The sequence below is a fragment of the Ochotona curzoniae genome, unplaced genomic scaffold, assembly GCF_017591425.1.
Source record: "Ochotona curzoniae isolate NIBS_2020 unplaced genomic scaffold, NIBS_Ocur_1.0 contig_2723, whole genome shotgun sequence".
Classification (NCBI taxonomy): domain Eukaryota; kingdom Metazoa; phylum Chordata; class Mammalia; order Lagomorpha; family Ochotonidae; genus Ochotona; species Ochotona curzoniae.
The window spans coordinates 11,850,865-11,865,529 of record NW_024465573.1 but is presented as its reverse complement, the minus strand read 5'-3'; the positions used below and the strand labels follow the sequence as shown (position 1 = coordinate 11,865,529).

Sequence of the window (14,665 nt, the reverse complement as noted above, 5' to 3'; positions counted from 1 at the left end):
AGGAAACAGACCTCAATGTTATGAACAAGAGCAATCCCAATGAACCGGTTGATACTTTGATGATACGAATTTAAAGAGTCCCATCCTCAATGTGTCCTTGCTTATGGTTTTAAGAAGCCTTCAGCTACTAAGCAAAGAGAGTAGTAAAAAAAAAAAAAAACTTGTTTAAAAAGGTTCTTCTTGGTAGAAAATATATAAATGGTAATTCTGGCACTTAGGGATTATCTGGGAAAAATTTGTCATGCATGCATGGGTAGAACAAACCTTAAACATGAAAATCAGGAAGCAAAAAATGAGGGGGGAGACAGACATTGCTGTTGGTAAATCCAAGAAAGATTAAACAGAGAATAACCCTTCTCCAAAACAGACCATTTGTATTTGTTGTGAACAAAGTGGATGGAATGTTTACTGAGGGTTTAAGGATAAAATCTTTGAGATTTTTCATGAATTGAATACAAGTATTCAGGTTGCATTGCTTTCTGCCACAATGCCAATTGATATGTTAGACACGGTATATTTCTAAAAAAATCATGACAGCCAACCTCAATTTTGGTGAAGGGAGAATTAACCGTTGAAAGAAATAGTCCTATATTAATGCTGAAAGAAGGACTGGAGGCTGAATAACTTTGTGATACAAGTCATAAGGAAGCACTGATCTTGATGCTGGCTATTGTTTTCCTCAAAGCAAGGTGCAAAGTGAGTGCTGTCTCATTGAGAAAATGCACACTACAGACTCCACAGTGTCTGCTCTGCCTGGTGACCTGGATCAGAAGGAAAGAGATGGCATCAGAAAAGAACTTCAATCATGGTCAAGGTGGCCTCTTATCACTACAGATGTATTGGCTCATGGGAGTGAAGTGGAACAGGTGTCTTTGGTATGATCATATCATACCTAATGATCGTGCAAACTACATTCACAGGAGTTGATTGCAGCAGTTGATGATGAGATTGTTCTTAGAAATGGTATTGTGTAATTTAGGATGTGAAACAGCACAAGGTTTATAAAAATAAGTAAAGTGAGAAGCCAACACTGTGGCATAGCTGGTAAGGCTGCTGCCTGCAATTCCTAGCATCCCATATTAATGTCAATCCATGAGCCAACTGCTCCACTTCTGATCCAGTTACCTGCGAAAGCCCCAGCAAAATCAGCCAAAGTATTTAAGCACCTGTCACCTATATGCGACATCAAGAAGCAGCTCCTTCCTCTTGGTTTCTGTTATAACCATCTGGAAAGTAAACCAGTGGATGCAAAATCTCTCTTTCTCTCTGGTCCCCGCCTCCACTCCACCCCACTGTTACTTTGACTTTCAAATAAGTAAATCTTTAAAACCTTTTTTAAAATGAGGGGGATAGACAGAAAATGAATAGAACTGGAAGGGAAGATTGATTTGGTAGGAAAGGTGTGGCTACACACTTCGTTGCTGATGAAACAAGAGGATTCTTTGTGGTGCTGAGACTTTTTACAATAGTGTAGTAGAGAAAATGCTCATGAATGTGACTTGCCTGATTTGTTTCCTGGGTTGAGGTAGTTTTGAATACAGTATTGTGTCATTAGTTTGGATACCAGAAAATTCCCTCAGTGCTGATAATAGGTCCCAAACGCAGATTTTGGTAACAATGCAACAATAATTGTGAACTCTTGTGAAGGAAGGCATTGGCTTTTTCCTCTTTAGACTTACTTGGTGGGTATAAAAGATGTTACCTGTAGTCTCCTTATTAGACATTCCTTTCCCAAGTTTACCAAAATGATTGTATTAAATGTTATCTATCATGTGATAAAATATTAGACAAAAAGATACAATTGATGATATAAAATCAGCCAATTATGTTAAACTGGCATATCTGCCCTTATTATAGTTCTCACTAACTTGAATAGAAGGACCATTAAGATTGATCTTTGAAAGTTTTTCAGTACATTTTATTTACTATTGTACTTATTCAATTAAGAATTTAATTGGTGCTGAGTGTTGCTAAGCAATCATTTCTGAGGTAGGATTAAACCCTTAGCAAAATCACCATACTGCACATAGTTTAATGAAATTTGAGCATTAAACACAGTTTGTTCTGTTTTAAAAAGGTAAGTGTGTTTTGTACAAAAACTTTTAAGATTTACATTTTTTATAATATACCTATTTCCCGAGCTTCCTGAAGATCCCTCATATGTTGTATCTCAGAGGCATCAGTACATCGCAGGCCAAGGGGAGCTGCAGGCACTAACGGTGGTTGGACACAGAAGCAAGTACACTACCAAGACAATAAAATGGGGAAAAGAACAGAAGCTGCATATGTCAAGTAAAAAACAGATTCAGGGGTGAATGTCAATGATGACAGCAAAAGAACATTTTAGCTAACTGACCTTGAGTTTATCACTCAGTTTTCAGGATCCTAACCACATCCATTGCTGCATTGTCCTAAAAATGAAAAATTGGGTTCTGGAATATGATAGGAACTCTATAACTAGGAATTTCACTTTTTTTTAAAAGGAGGGATTTGTGCTACTGCTTGGCCTGCTATCTAATACTGACAATAGTTTAACAAGTAAAAAATTACTGAAAGACAAACAGGATTCCCCTTCTTCCAGGTATGATAATTGATGGAAGGATAACACCAACATCACTCTTGTGATGGATGTGGTTTAGTGTTTATCTCATTAGCAATATAACTCTCACTATACTGTTACTGCATATTAAGATCTACCAGCAGGATATGCCAACGGCAACCAAATTATGACCCAGACCAAAAAAAAGAAAAATGAGACATCTCAGAACTTGCCAAATAGTGCCTAAAGGCACTGGCATAGATAGGTGAGGCCAGCAAGCTTTATGGGAGATGTTGGGTGAAATAAGATTTTCTTCCCAGAATTACATATACTGAGTTACCCTATAAAGTTGTCTCCATTTTTACATATGACAAGGCATTGACTTAAAGAAATTAGATAATTGCTCATAGTCCAGCTGACTTTGTGTGAGTCCAGTTATTCTCCTAAATTTTGACTGATATTCGTTCCATGCCACCCAGCATGAAGCAAACTTCTTAACTGCACGAAGCAACATTATGGCTTGGCTGAATCAGGGCTTAGTGTGCATTAAAGATTCTCCCAATTCCAACTTGGAGGTCTCAGAGCCTCCAGTTACTGTCCATTGCACCATCATTAAGTAGAATGAAAATGATGGGTGATACAGAAGAGGCCAATGCTACACATGTGATTATTTTGTTTCCCATTACCTTAAAGTTACATATTTCTGGAATACTGAAGTTAGTTTATCTTTCCTGAAAGAAAAATGTAATTCTATACTACAAGAGTTTTAGAGTCCTTTATAATAACTGCTTGAATTGACAAAACATTTATGGTAAATTCTACTACTGTAGGAAAAGCCCTCCTTTTGAATGATGAAATATAAAATAAAATGCTATATATGGGCAGAGGCAGGTGGTTAAATAAATGAAAGAAAAGATTTTAACTCTTTCCCATTTCAAAACCCAATGTTTGTCCTCCTTTTATTTTAAATAAAAGAGAGAGAGAGAGAGAGAGAAGTTAGGTGGAATGTTTCATTGTAGCAAGCAGCATAACTGATTTCAATTGATCAAGTTTTAATGGGATAGTTCCCAGGAATATCAGTTCCATTCTAAAATGGACAATGAATGAGCACTGAGGGTTCACTTACTGCGTCTTCTCAGGCCCACATCCTTTTTGCAAGAATCCTGCTCCAACACCAGAAAGTCCATCTGACTATTACCAACAGCTGTTTTAAACAAGGACTCCAGAAATGATCTGTTGTAATATCTTCCTAGAGAGCAATCCCCACATTTAGACCACATTGGTATTTGGAATTTATTTCCACTAGTTCATTTGTTTCCACTCATCTTTCCACTAAGCCTTCTTAAGAAAAAAAATTGCACCGATTTTGAAATTGCTAAACATCTGACATCTCACCAGATTTGTCAGCTCTCTCTCTCAGTAAACACATGAACACTACTTATCAAGTTAATTCTGCTTCCTCCTTACAAATGCAACAACTATTTCCTGGAAATTAATCATTCTTTCAAGAGGTAGAGGTAAATTACTGTGTAGGCTTTACGTCAAATTTTTCTGAGCATTTCTGCTGTCATTCAGATTAAAAACACAACGGTTGAATCATGCTTCTTTTGATCTAAACACCGTTTTCCTATAAAAGGGAGATCATTAGGACATAATGATAGAAGCCAAGACGGGAAAGGCATTTTTCCTGAAGGTGAAGTCAGTGAGGATCAAGAGAATGAACCGTCTTGCTACTCTTGTGCTGTTAGGTCTGTCGGTTTGCTCTGCTTATCCTGTGAATGGGGACGGAAAAGAAGAGGACGCAAACATGGATCTTGCCCAGGTAATTACCGGTGGAACCTACTGCAACCACTAGCAGCCCCAGAGGAGAAACAAATCTACTTGCTTGCTCTTCCAATACAAAAGGAAAGTTTGGTTAAAAGTGACTGTGGTGGAATAGTTTAGTATTGATATGCTAAAGTGTTAAGGATGAACATTCCCCTCTTGTAAGACAGTAGGAAAGCAAAGCAGAGGAAGGATGCTTATTCACCAACAGTGAAAAGGAAATAGTGGCAGCAGCTTTGGGGCTAAATGAAAATAGCAAGTGGAAAATATATGAAACTTATTAGGTCTTAGAAATTCTTCCTTAAAACAATTGGAGAAGGACAGCTGGCTAATTTTGATCCCCAGGAAACATCAGGTAGTAATGGTAGATTATTGTGTGTAATGTTTAACAAATTAATTTACCTCATTTTGCTCTTGAATTAAGTGTTTAACAGTCTAAGGCAAAAAAGAATTTTGCCCAAAATATTCACAAAATCCCGCCAAATTTCTTACTTGGTTAGCTAATTAAATTGCAATGAAACAATAAAATAATGCATTTTAAAGGAATTAAGTGTTAATTGTTTTTGTCTCAGTACAGCAGGAATAATCTAAACATAAGAATTCAGTAAATGATTAAAAATCATAATAATGAATAAGTTCTACATTTATTATTCCATTAGCGATACCTGGAGAATTACTACAATCTCACAAAAAAGGTGGAGAGTATTTATAGAAGAAAGGACATTAGTCCTATTGATAACAAAATCCGAGAAATGCAGAAGTTCCTTGGCTTGGAGGTGACAGGCAAGCTGGACTCCAACACCCTGGAGATGATACGCAAGCCCAGGTGTGGCGTTCCTGACGTTGGTCACTTCACTACCTTCCCTGGCACCCCCAAGTGGAGCAAAACTCACCTCACTTACAGGTAACGAGTCCAAAGCTGTTTCCACAGAGTTCTAAACTTTTGTGCATTGCCATGGGAAGAGAAAGTGTTAGCTTCCGTTTTTCTCACACAGGATTGTGAATTACACACCGGATTTGCCAAGAGAGGCAGTTGATGCCGCCATTGAGAAAGCGCTGGGAGTGTGGAAGGAGGTGACTCCACTCACGTTCTCCAGGATGCAGGAGGGAGAGGCTGACATCATGATCTCTTTTGCAGTTGGAGGTAATGAAATGAAATAAAATATACTCTTATCTTACACTCTTATACTCTCTTATACTCTTACACTTCAGACTTCTATTCCAAAAACCATAGACTAGATAATTTATATACAACAAATACTTATTTCTTATAGTTCTGAAGGCTGAGAAGTTTAAGATCATGGTGCTGGCAGATTTTATGTCTAGTGAGGGTATATTCTTTATTGATGGTACCTTCTGCACTCTCCCTAAACCCTTTCTAATAAGAACACTAATCCTATTCATGGAAACTTTCTAGCCTTCTTGCCTCCTTATGTCCCATCCCGTAACCCACATCCCTGAAGAAGGTCACTTTTAGAGATTAGGTTTCAGTGTAAGAATTGTGAGGTGACAGCGACATTCAGACCATGACATCAGGCCCATTGGACAGAGAAGGAAATTCTAGATACTTATGTTTTGATTCATTTTCTTCCCTTGTCAGAACATGGAGACTTTTATCCTTTCGATGGACCAGGAGCCACCTTGGCTCATGCTTACCCACCTGGGTCCGGGATTCATGGAGACGTGCATTTTGATGATGATGAAAAATGGACAGAGAAGGCAGCAGGTGGGTCATCATCTTTTCAAGATACTTTAGGAATATTTACAATCCCATCTCCAAGGGTAATTTGATTATCCTGGATGAACATTCAGTGGAATATCATAACAACTAAAATGTCTGACTATCTGAATGGTACCAAAAGTATTCTTTCTTTCAATCATTGCTGAAAAAATTTTATAAAATACTTCCCCCAAAACTACCTGGTAAACACCATCAATCTATTTCCACAACTCAGGAACAGGAGGGTGTTTCAGGATCAGCATAATTAGCAATGTTTTTGTATCACTCTAATTAAAAATGATCAGTGCAGAAGAAATCCCACTGAGCCAGTGCTGACTCTTGGGCGTCTTTTTCACTTTGTTTTCTCTTGGGAGAAAATGCTAAGAACTAAAGAAAAGTACCATATCATCTGCTTAAATTAACACTTCGCTGTTTGTAACTTAGACACGCTTCCCACCACCACCAAGTTGATTCTGAAAGAACAAGTGTAAACACAGGACCAAAATTAACTGCATGCTGTTTACTTTTTTTTTTTTTACTGGATTCTGTTTTGGAAACACGTTGTCAAAACCATCACTGTTTCTAAGGTTTCTGACTGGAATCTTTAACATACATGCAAAGAACATCTTTGCTGAGGTTACAAACCTTAAGTTTGTGCAGCATGAATTCATCTAGTTTTATTTAAACAACCATGCTTTTCTGTATTATTGCTTATATCCTTGTTTAAATAACCTCTACTACTAACTTCATAAAATTATCTTTCGTAAATATAAAGAAAAGTTACGTTCAGCTGTATTTGTACTCTAGAAAACTATTTTGGGAAATGTTTATATTTTAAACTGAAGATTGAATTACTGGGGAGATTTTAACAACAAAAGTTGTCTGATTAAAAGAAAAGGGAAAAATCGGGCTAAATCCTGATGTACAGAAACTAAGCAAGTTTCACTGCTTAAAAGTTGAGGAAAAAAACATAAGTTCTCTGACTCATCTCAAGTGAGATTGTACCTATACAAGTTACAAAATTTGAATGATTACTTTTATTTTCAGAAATAAAGAGATGGCATTTAATGAATCCTTGTAAGGAATTTTTTTTAGAAAGAGAGTTTATCACTTCAAATAAAGAAAATAATGACCTGATTTTTCTAACCAAGGTGGGAAATAGGGAAGGATATGAAAAAATTGTCTTAAATATTTATTTCAACTAAACCTTGAAACACATGAATTTCTATGAAGTATGGAATATGTAATCAATGAACCAATCTATAAGTTCTTGTACACTAGAAAAGTTCAGTAACTGTGGAAAAAGGCTACAAACAATTGAAATCCACACATGGTGGGGATCTTCAAATATTCATGAAAATGTGTGTTGTGAAAAAACACTGAATTTCAAATCTCTTTTACCAAAATGATCTTACCTTTCTATTATTCTTAATTTTTTTGCAGTACTCTTTTGTGTGCATTTGTGAACTACATAATTTGCTAAACTCTGGACATTATTGTTTTTCAAATAGGGACCAATTTATTCTTTGTTGCTGCTCATGAGCTTGGTCACGCCCTGGGTCTCATGCATTCAGCCAACCCTGAGGCGTTGATGTACCCAGTCTACAGATCCTTCAAGGACCTGGCCGGCTTCCGCCTCTCTCAAGATGATGTGGATGGAATCCAGTTCCTCTATGGTGAGAGATGCAGCATGCTATGTCTATACTTTCGTGTTAGTCTTCAGCACAGTTTTACAGTGATGGTCTTTAGGAAAACTGTTAGTGCTACCACATTATGTTTGAGTCCAGGTTACCTTTATGATGTTGTGAAAGCATCTGAGTTGACAGATGTTTCACGTGTTTTCTAATGCCTGCATTCCCCAATTTGTTCCCTTCAGGAGCTCCAACTACCCCCAAAACTAACTACGTGACACCCACAGAACCTGTCCCCCCAAGATCTAAGACACCAGCTAAATGTGATCCAGCTTTGTCCTTCGATGCCGTCAGCACTCTCAGAGGAGAAATCCTGTTCTTTAAAGACAGGTCAGGCAACAAAAATCTATTTTCCTGTCTTCTTCAGGTGTGCCATGCTTGGCAAGGAAAATAGACACATGACAATTTTTTAAGCAATCTGTTTCTTCTACATTTAGAAATCATTCCGATCTGCTTCTTGTTGCATTTTATTATTACTTTACTTTTCATTGATAATTTATTTAACATGATTTTTAAAGTTAGTTTGTGTTCTCAGATAAGCAAAAGAACAAATATCCTAAATGCTAAAAAGAGATTTGCTTCCATCCTGTTGTTGTTCTCAGGACATAGGGTCTCAGGGATTCCAGTGGCTGAATCCTAGCATTTCACACCTTGAGATAAAATCATCCTCAGATATTGAAAGAGATAACACCAATGTACTGTATGAGAGTATCTTAAAATTTTCACGTCATATATCTACCACCTTTGTAGGACTGTAATGGTAATGACTAACAACTTTCCCCTGCCAAATCCAGTATCATTTCGTTAAAGGCTTAAATGTCACAAACATAAAATTTGTTGTTTGTATTTCTGTGGATGCATTGAAAGTATTAGCAGTTTGGACAGTTTTAATTCTCTATGAAGCAATGCTGGGGCATGACTGCTATACTAAAGGAGTCTGTTCAGCATTTTAATTCCAGTTTGGAGGCAATCAGCAAGCTGGCACATGCAATTGAACCTCCATGTATAAATTTCCCAGAATGATTTAATCTCATTTCAGTAATGCCAACCAAGGACCCAGATACAGCCTGGAAATTTTAGATTTTTCTCAGCTGCTGAATTAGTTTGAAAGAAAAAAGTATGTAGTCTTATGGTTGCAACTTTCAAACATTGCTGTAAGAATTAAAACAAAAATGTCTCTCCCATCTCTGACCTATAGTCTCACAGTTCCCTCCACATGTGCAACCAGTGCTACCAGATGCCTCTGTCTCTTTACTAAGGTGTTCTCGTCACAGAAAGCTTAAGTAGGTACATGGTATCTTTGAAAAATACTAATAGAGGCATACCATGACTTAGATTTGAACCAAGCTAAATTGTATTGATATAGCACTACATTATCACAGGCTTTGCTACACTAGAATCACATGCAAATGACAGACCAATTACAGACTCCTACAAACAGGCAGATTAGCATTGATTGAAAGAACAGAAAAATATATTCCTTTATAGGTATAGATGTAGATTAAGATATGAATAGAGATAGAGATATGGAAAGAGAGATAGAGATGATAGACAGGAAAGGAATTGCAAATAAATTTTGTGCATCACAGGTACTTTTGGCGAAGATCCCACTGGAGTCCTGAGCCTGGACTGCATTTGATTTCCTCATTTTGGCCATCTTTGCCTTCAAATTTGGATGCTGCCTATGAAGTCAGCAGCAAGGACACTGTTTTTGTTTTTAAAGGTAAGTGCTGTAGCAGAATTTTTAATTTGCTGAAATAAACCCTATTGCAAAAAATTTTATTTACATTTGTTTGCTCTGTTGCATTAAATTTTACCTAATATGTTACTGCAAGACCTAGTGTTAATGATTAGATAAAATACATACCAATATTATAAGCTTTCTTTTTAATATGTATTTATTTAATTATTTGCTCAAAAGATGGAGTGACAAGGGTGGGGAGAGGGAAAGACAGTTTCTATCCACTGCTTCATTCTGCAAATGGCCCAATAGCCAGGCTGGGGCAGACAGGAGCCAAGAGCCAGGAACTCCATTCAGGTCTTCTGTGTGGGCGGTAGGTTGTCAAGCACTTGGACATCATCGATTTCCCAAGTACATTAACAGGAAATTGGATTAGAGGCAGAGCAGCTGGAATCACAACCAGCACTGAAATTTGAGATGCCAGAACAGCAAGTGGCAGCTTAACCCACCAACACAAGATTCAGCTTTAAAAACTGAGACGTCCAAAATAAATAAATGACATCCTGTATTATAATCAGGAAAATTCAAAAATCATAAAAAAGATCCATTTAGGTACAGATAAAAGGCATTTCCAACTCAAGCATGAAAAGTTTTACAAGCAACTTGACAAGATTCCATAACTTAGTGAAAGAACAGAGATCAAGAATAGTCAAGATATTCCCATGGAAGAATAAAGTGAGGAGAGAAACCCTGTGTTATAACTCTTTAATCAGTAAGCTCCTGTAGTAATGGTGCAGGGGACCGCTCATGCCCGATGCTTCCTTGGTTAGGTATCTGACACTACTCTTCCAATTTATTAGTTCTGTTAGTAAATGCAGTGAGCCTCCATTACTTTTTGAGTTAGTGTTTGTTAATGTATTTTCCAGGAATTTGCCAATTTTCTTTTCAAATCAGTTGGCACAAAGTTTTCAGAGTGTTTTTTTGTTATAATTAATTACTGGTAAAATTCTCTGTCTCTTTTCATTCTGAATACTGAATCTTTCCTTTCTTCACCAGCATCATAGGATACTTAATTCTTGACCTTGCTGGGACTCTATGTTGTATTTTGATTTCTTATTAAATAGGTTTCTGTCCTTATGTTTGTTGTAGTTTTGTTTTCCATGGATTTGTTCTATTATTCTTATAACTTCAATTTGACATTTGCTTTATCAACCTGCCACCTCTCTTTTCAATATCAGCATTTATATCTACATATTCCCATCTTCCCCTTCCTTCTAGGAATATTCATAATATTCTTACTTTGTTCACTTTTAAGGTGTTTTTATGTCCAGTTTAAATGTTTCCCTTGATTCTTAATTACTTGAGAATATTTTTATATGTCAAACTATATAGGAGTTTTTAAAGAAATATTTATTTTTGAGACTTCATTTTTGTGTAGATTCACTTCAAGTGTATGTTTGTGTATATTTTGTGCATATTTCAAGTGTATATTTCAAAATTTTATAATATTTTGTGCATATTTCAGGTATAGATTTTGTGTATATTCACTTGAATTGATATAGTCATATAACTAACATATTGGGAATTAATTTATTTTTTATGTGCCACACTTGACGCTCATTAGTGGAGAAGACAAAGGGGCATATGCTATAGAGGGAGTAGCAACAATGAAGGGCTGTACTTCAGGGGAAGAAAGGTGCAGAGCAGTTTGGCATCTTAGGTTAGTTCTTCTGGCAGTGGTATAAGGAAGAGATTTAGGTTTGGAGCAATGAGCGAATCATGTAAGAAAGTAAAGACAGAGAGATTGGTTTGATTCCTTTGTCCTTATTCACTCAAAATTGAGTGGATTCCTGTAGTATTCAGTCAGCAGAAGCACTCACCAGGCTTGTTGACCATGAGATATCAAAGAGGAAGTGTCCAGTAAACAAATAGCCCATTGGTGTGAAGTTTGAAAGAGAAGTTTAGGTTAGAAATTTACATTATTACCTGCAATTACAAGAAATAGTTGGAACAAGTCATCTCATTTTATACATGATAAATATAAGATATAGAGAGGGCAGTAAACCAGACATCTATACTCACATTTGTTCATTCATTCATTTCCTTATTCATTGTAGGTGTATTTATTAAATGTGTGCTGTGAACTGGGTGAGGGTTTAGTGGTTGAAATTTAAACTGACATTAGTTTATCAAAACAATGCATTATAATCATTTCTAAAACCAGAAAATTTCACTCAAAACTTTTTGGATTTGTATTTGAATAGGAAATAAGTTCTGGGCCGTCAGAGGAAACGAAGTGCAAGCTGGTTACCCAAGAAACATTCACACCCTGGGTTTCCCTGCAACCATTAGGAAAGTTGATGCCGCCATTTCTAATAAGGAACAAAAGAAAACATACTTCTTTGTAGAGGACAAATATTGGAGGTGAGATTCAATAGGAATGATTTGAATAAAGCTAATTAGGAAAAAAAATTTCTCTCTTTAAGACAAATACCCATACTGTAACTTCCTGTAACTTTGGCTTCTCTGAAGATGAGACACACAGGTTGTAGTATTTCAAGTTCTCAAATACAAAAGCCTTTCAGACACTGTTAGACCTGGAAAGCCCACCTAAGAACCAAGGGGCACATGGAATTCTCAGGACATGGCCAGTCACCACGTGACCGGCCAGCTCACAAACATGGCCTGAGGTCCCAGCATGATAGAGAAACACAAGTCTGCTTTTAGGCAAGTGATTTAATCCACTTGTAACTTGTGTTTCGTCCTCATGTGTTTTTGACAGATAGGCACTTGAGTTTCATGCGTTCAGACTTTAAACATTGAACTCTAATATATGTGCAGGGCTCCGTGTGACAGTTTCATGTTCCTATTTCCTGGTTATATATTGTTTTATGTGCTAAGCTTGTAGCTCAGAGAAGTCCTAAAAAGGATTGACACTTCTTGGCACAATTGGAAAATTTAATCTAGAAACCCACACTGGAAAATTAACATTGAATTGTATCATTGTGTGTAATGGGCCTCTACGCAAGGCTGATATATATGTCTTTGTTGGTGCAGATTTGATGAAAAGACCCAGACTATGGAGCGAGGTTTCCCCAGACGGATAGAGGATGACTTTCCTGGAGTTGAGCCAAAGGTTGATGCTGTACTAGAAGCATTTGGTAAGAAGAGTCTCATTTCACAGCCCATGGGGCCACTTGCAGAAAGTTTACACTATAAAATGGTTTGACAAATCAAAACAACGTTCAGCTCTTTCAGACTCATTTATTCTGTTCCATACTTCTGGGATTTTTGCTTTTTAGTTCATACAGACTGAGTCCAACTTTTGTTTTTCTTGAGCAATTTCCAAGTCTCTGATTCATACTGCACACAAAAATAAAGAATTCCTCCTCACACTGCAATCATTACCAGATCACTGCATTAGACCTAAACAAGTGTTAACAAGGTTTATTAAACTACACCATCCGGTTGTCCATTTTCTCCTACAACACCCCAAGGAACCATGTCTGGGTGTCTGTTGTGATCTGAAATTGTCTACATTGGTCACTTGCAAACAGATAGTTGTTTTGCCATATGCTCAAAATAGACAAAAGATTCCTGGTAATGGGAAGAAAGGAAAGCAAACCTTATGCTTGCAGACTGAAAAGGAATCTCCTAACAATTATCATGTTCATGAGCTTGCTGTTCCAGTTACTAAAATGACTTGATTACAATGTACACAAAGCAGGAACTGGATCTCTAAGTATATTGTATAATTGATCCGCTTCAATTGAGCCCAGTTGCCTCTTGAGCTGTGACTTAGGTCTTTGAGTCAGAGGAGATCTTTGGAAGAAAAGAATATGAACTAAGGTTTTCATGTATCATTGAATTGTATTTGGAAGCCACTTGATCTCCATTTCAGCAGACTGGCTTTGGAGTCAGACAAGACGGCACCCCCCTTCTGTGTTTCATTATAGATTTTATCATGGGAAAAATCCCTCAATACAATGTCTGATACAGAGTTACAATAAATGCCAAACATAATGAGCTTGCATTTTTTCAGTTGTATATGTTACTCAATTGGGTTCATTGAAGAATGATTCTTTTTTCCGTCTTATGTTTGCAGGGTTTTTATACTTCTTCAGTGGATCCTCACAGTATGAGTTTGACCCAAATGCCAAGAGGGTAACTCACATATTTAAGAGTAACAGCTGGCTGCTTTGTTAGGCAAGAGAAGATATGTGTGGGTCTTTTAAAAGAAATGTTAAAATTAGTCACCTTATTTATTATGCATCAGAATGACTTGTGACTCCTGAAGCTGCTATGGCTGAAAAGGAGCTGCTCATGTGTCACGGAACATTTGTCAGACCACGCCCCTGCTCTTCAATTGCACTACTTAATATTGAGAGATCCTCAGAAAATGTACCTCTATAAGTATTTTATTTATTATTTAATAAACATTTTTTAAATATCTGACTTTTTTTTTCTCTTTTTACTTTTGAACATAATTCATGTTTAATGAACTAACTGTGCTGTGGGCTGGAAACCTGGCAGATGCTGTGTTCTCAGGTGTGGTAGAATCATACACTCCACTATGGGTCATGTGCTTGTCGCATCTCACGCTCACTCTTGCACAAACAAGGCAGTTATTTCCACCTTGCAGATGTTATGTTTCTCTCATACCTAATGAAAAAGGAGAGAGGTCAATAGTTTTCCTAAACAACATGTTCTGAACCAAATAGGGGAACAGGGCCCAGCGCGGTGGCCTAGCAGCTAAAGTCCTTGCCTTGCACGTGCGGGATCCCATATGGGTGCTGATTCTAGTCCCAGCAGCTCCTCTTCCCATCTAGCTCCCTGCTTGTGGCCTGGGAAAGCAGTCAATCACCCTGCACCCGTGTGGGAGACCTGGAGGAGGTTCCTGGCTCCTGGCTTCCGATTGGCTAAGCACCAGCCGTTGCAGTCACTTGGGGAGTGGATCATTGGATAGAAGATCTTCCTTTCTGTCTCTCCTCCTCTCTGTATATCTGCCTTTCCAATAGAAATAAATAAAGCTTTTTTAAAAAAAAAAATAGGGGAACAGATTTCTAGAATGTTAGAGCTCAGGAACCAGCATATCTGTTTTATAATTTTACAGATTGGGAAACAAAGCTAATTTGTAGTTCATTATCCTCTTGTTTTAGCTGAAATATTTCTTCAGTGGCACTTCTTATGTACTCTAGAGATCACATTTT

The 14,665-nt window shown here is 37.2% G+C and overlaps 1 protein-coding gene across 1 annotated transcript; it reads left to right on the top strand.

The window, feature by feature from the left end:
* The first annotated feature begins 4,256 nt into the window (after positions 1-4,256).
* Positions 4,257-13,661, top strand: MMP10 (matrix metallopeptidase 10). The gene is made up of 10 exons (XM_040977227.1): positions 4,257-4,361; positions 5,023-5,267; positions 5,359-5,507; positions 5,964-6,089; positions 7,595-7,759; positions 7,960-8,104; positions 9,364-9,497; positions 11,720-11,879; positions 12,513-12,616; positions 13,561-13,661. The coding sequence occupies exons 1-10, from the start codon at positions 4,257-4,259 to the stop codon at positions 13,659-13,661; spliced, it is 1,434 nt and encodes a 477-aa protein (XP_040833161.1).
* The last annotated feature ends 1,004 nt before the right edge of the window (positions 13,662-14,665 follow it).

Excerpts from the sequence above, each read along its gene's own strand:
- MMP10 (XM_040977227.1), top strand. The coding sequence starts at position 4,257 with ATGAACCGTCTTGCTACTCTTGTGCTGTTAGGTCTGTCGGTTTGCTCT. Across the intron at positions 6,090-7,594 it reads ATGGACAGAGAAGGCAGCAG|GGACCAATTTATTCTTTGTT; the intron begins GTGGGTCATCAT and ends TTTTTCAAATAG. Across the intron at positions 11,880-12,512 it reads GTAGAGGACAAATATTGGAG|ATTTGATGAAAAGACCCAGA; the intron begins GTGAGATTCAAT and ends TTGTTGGTGCAG.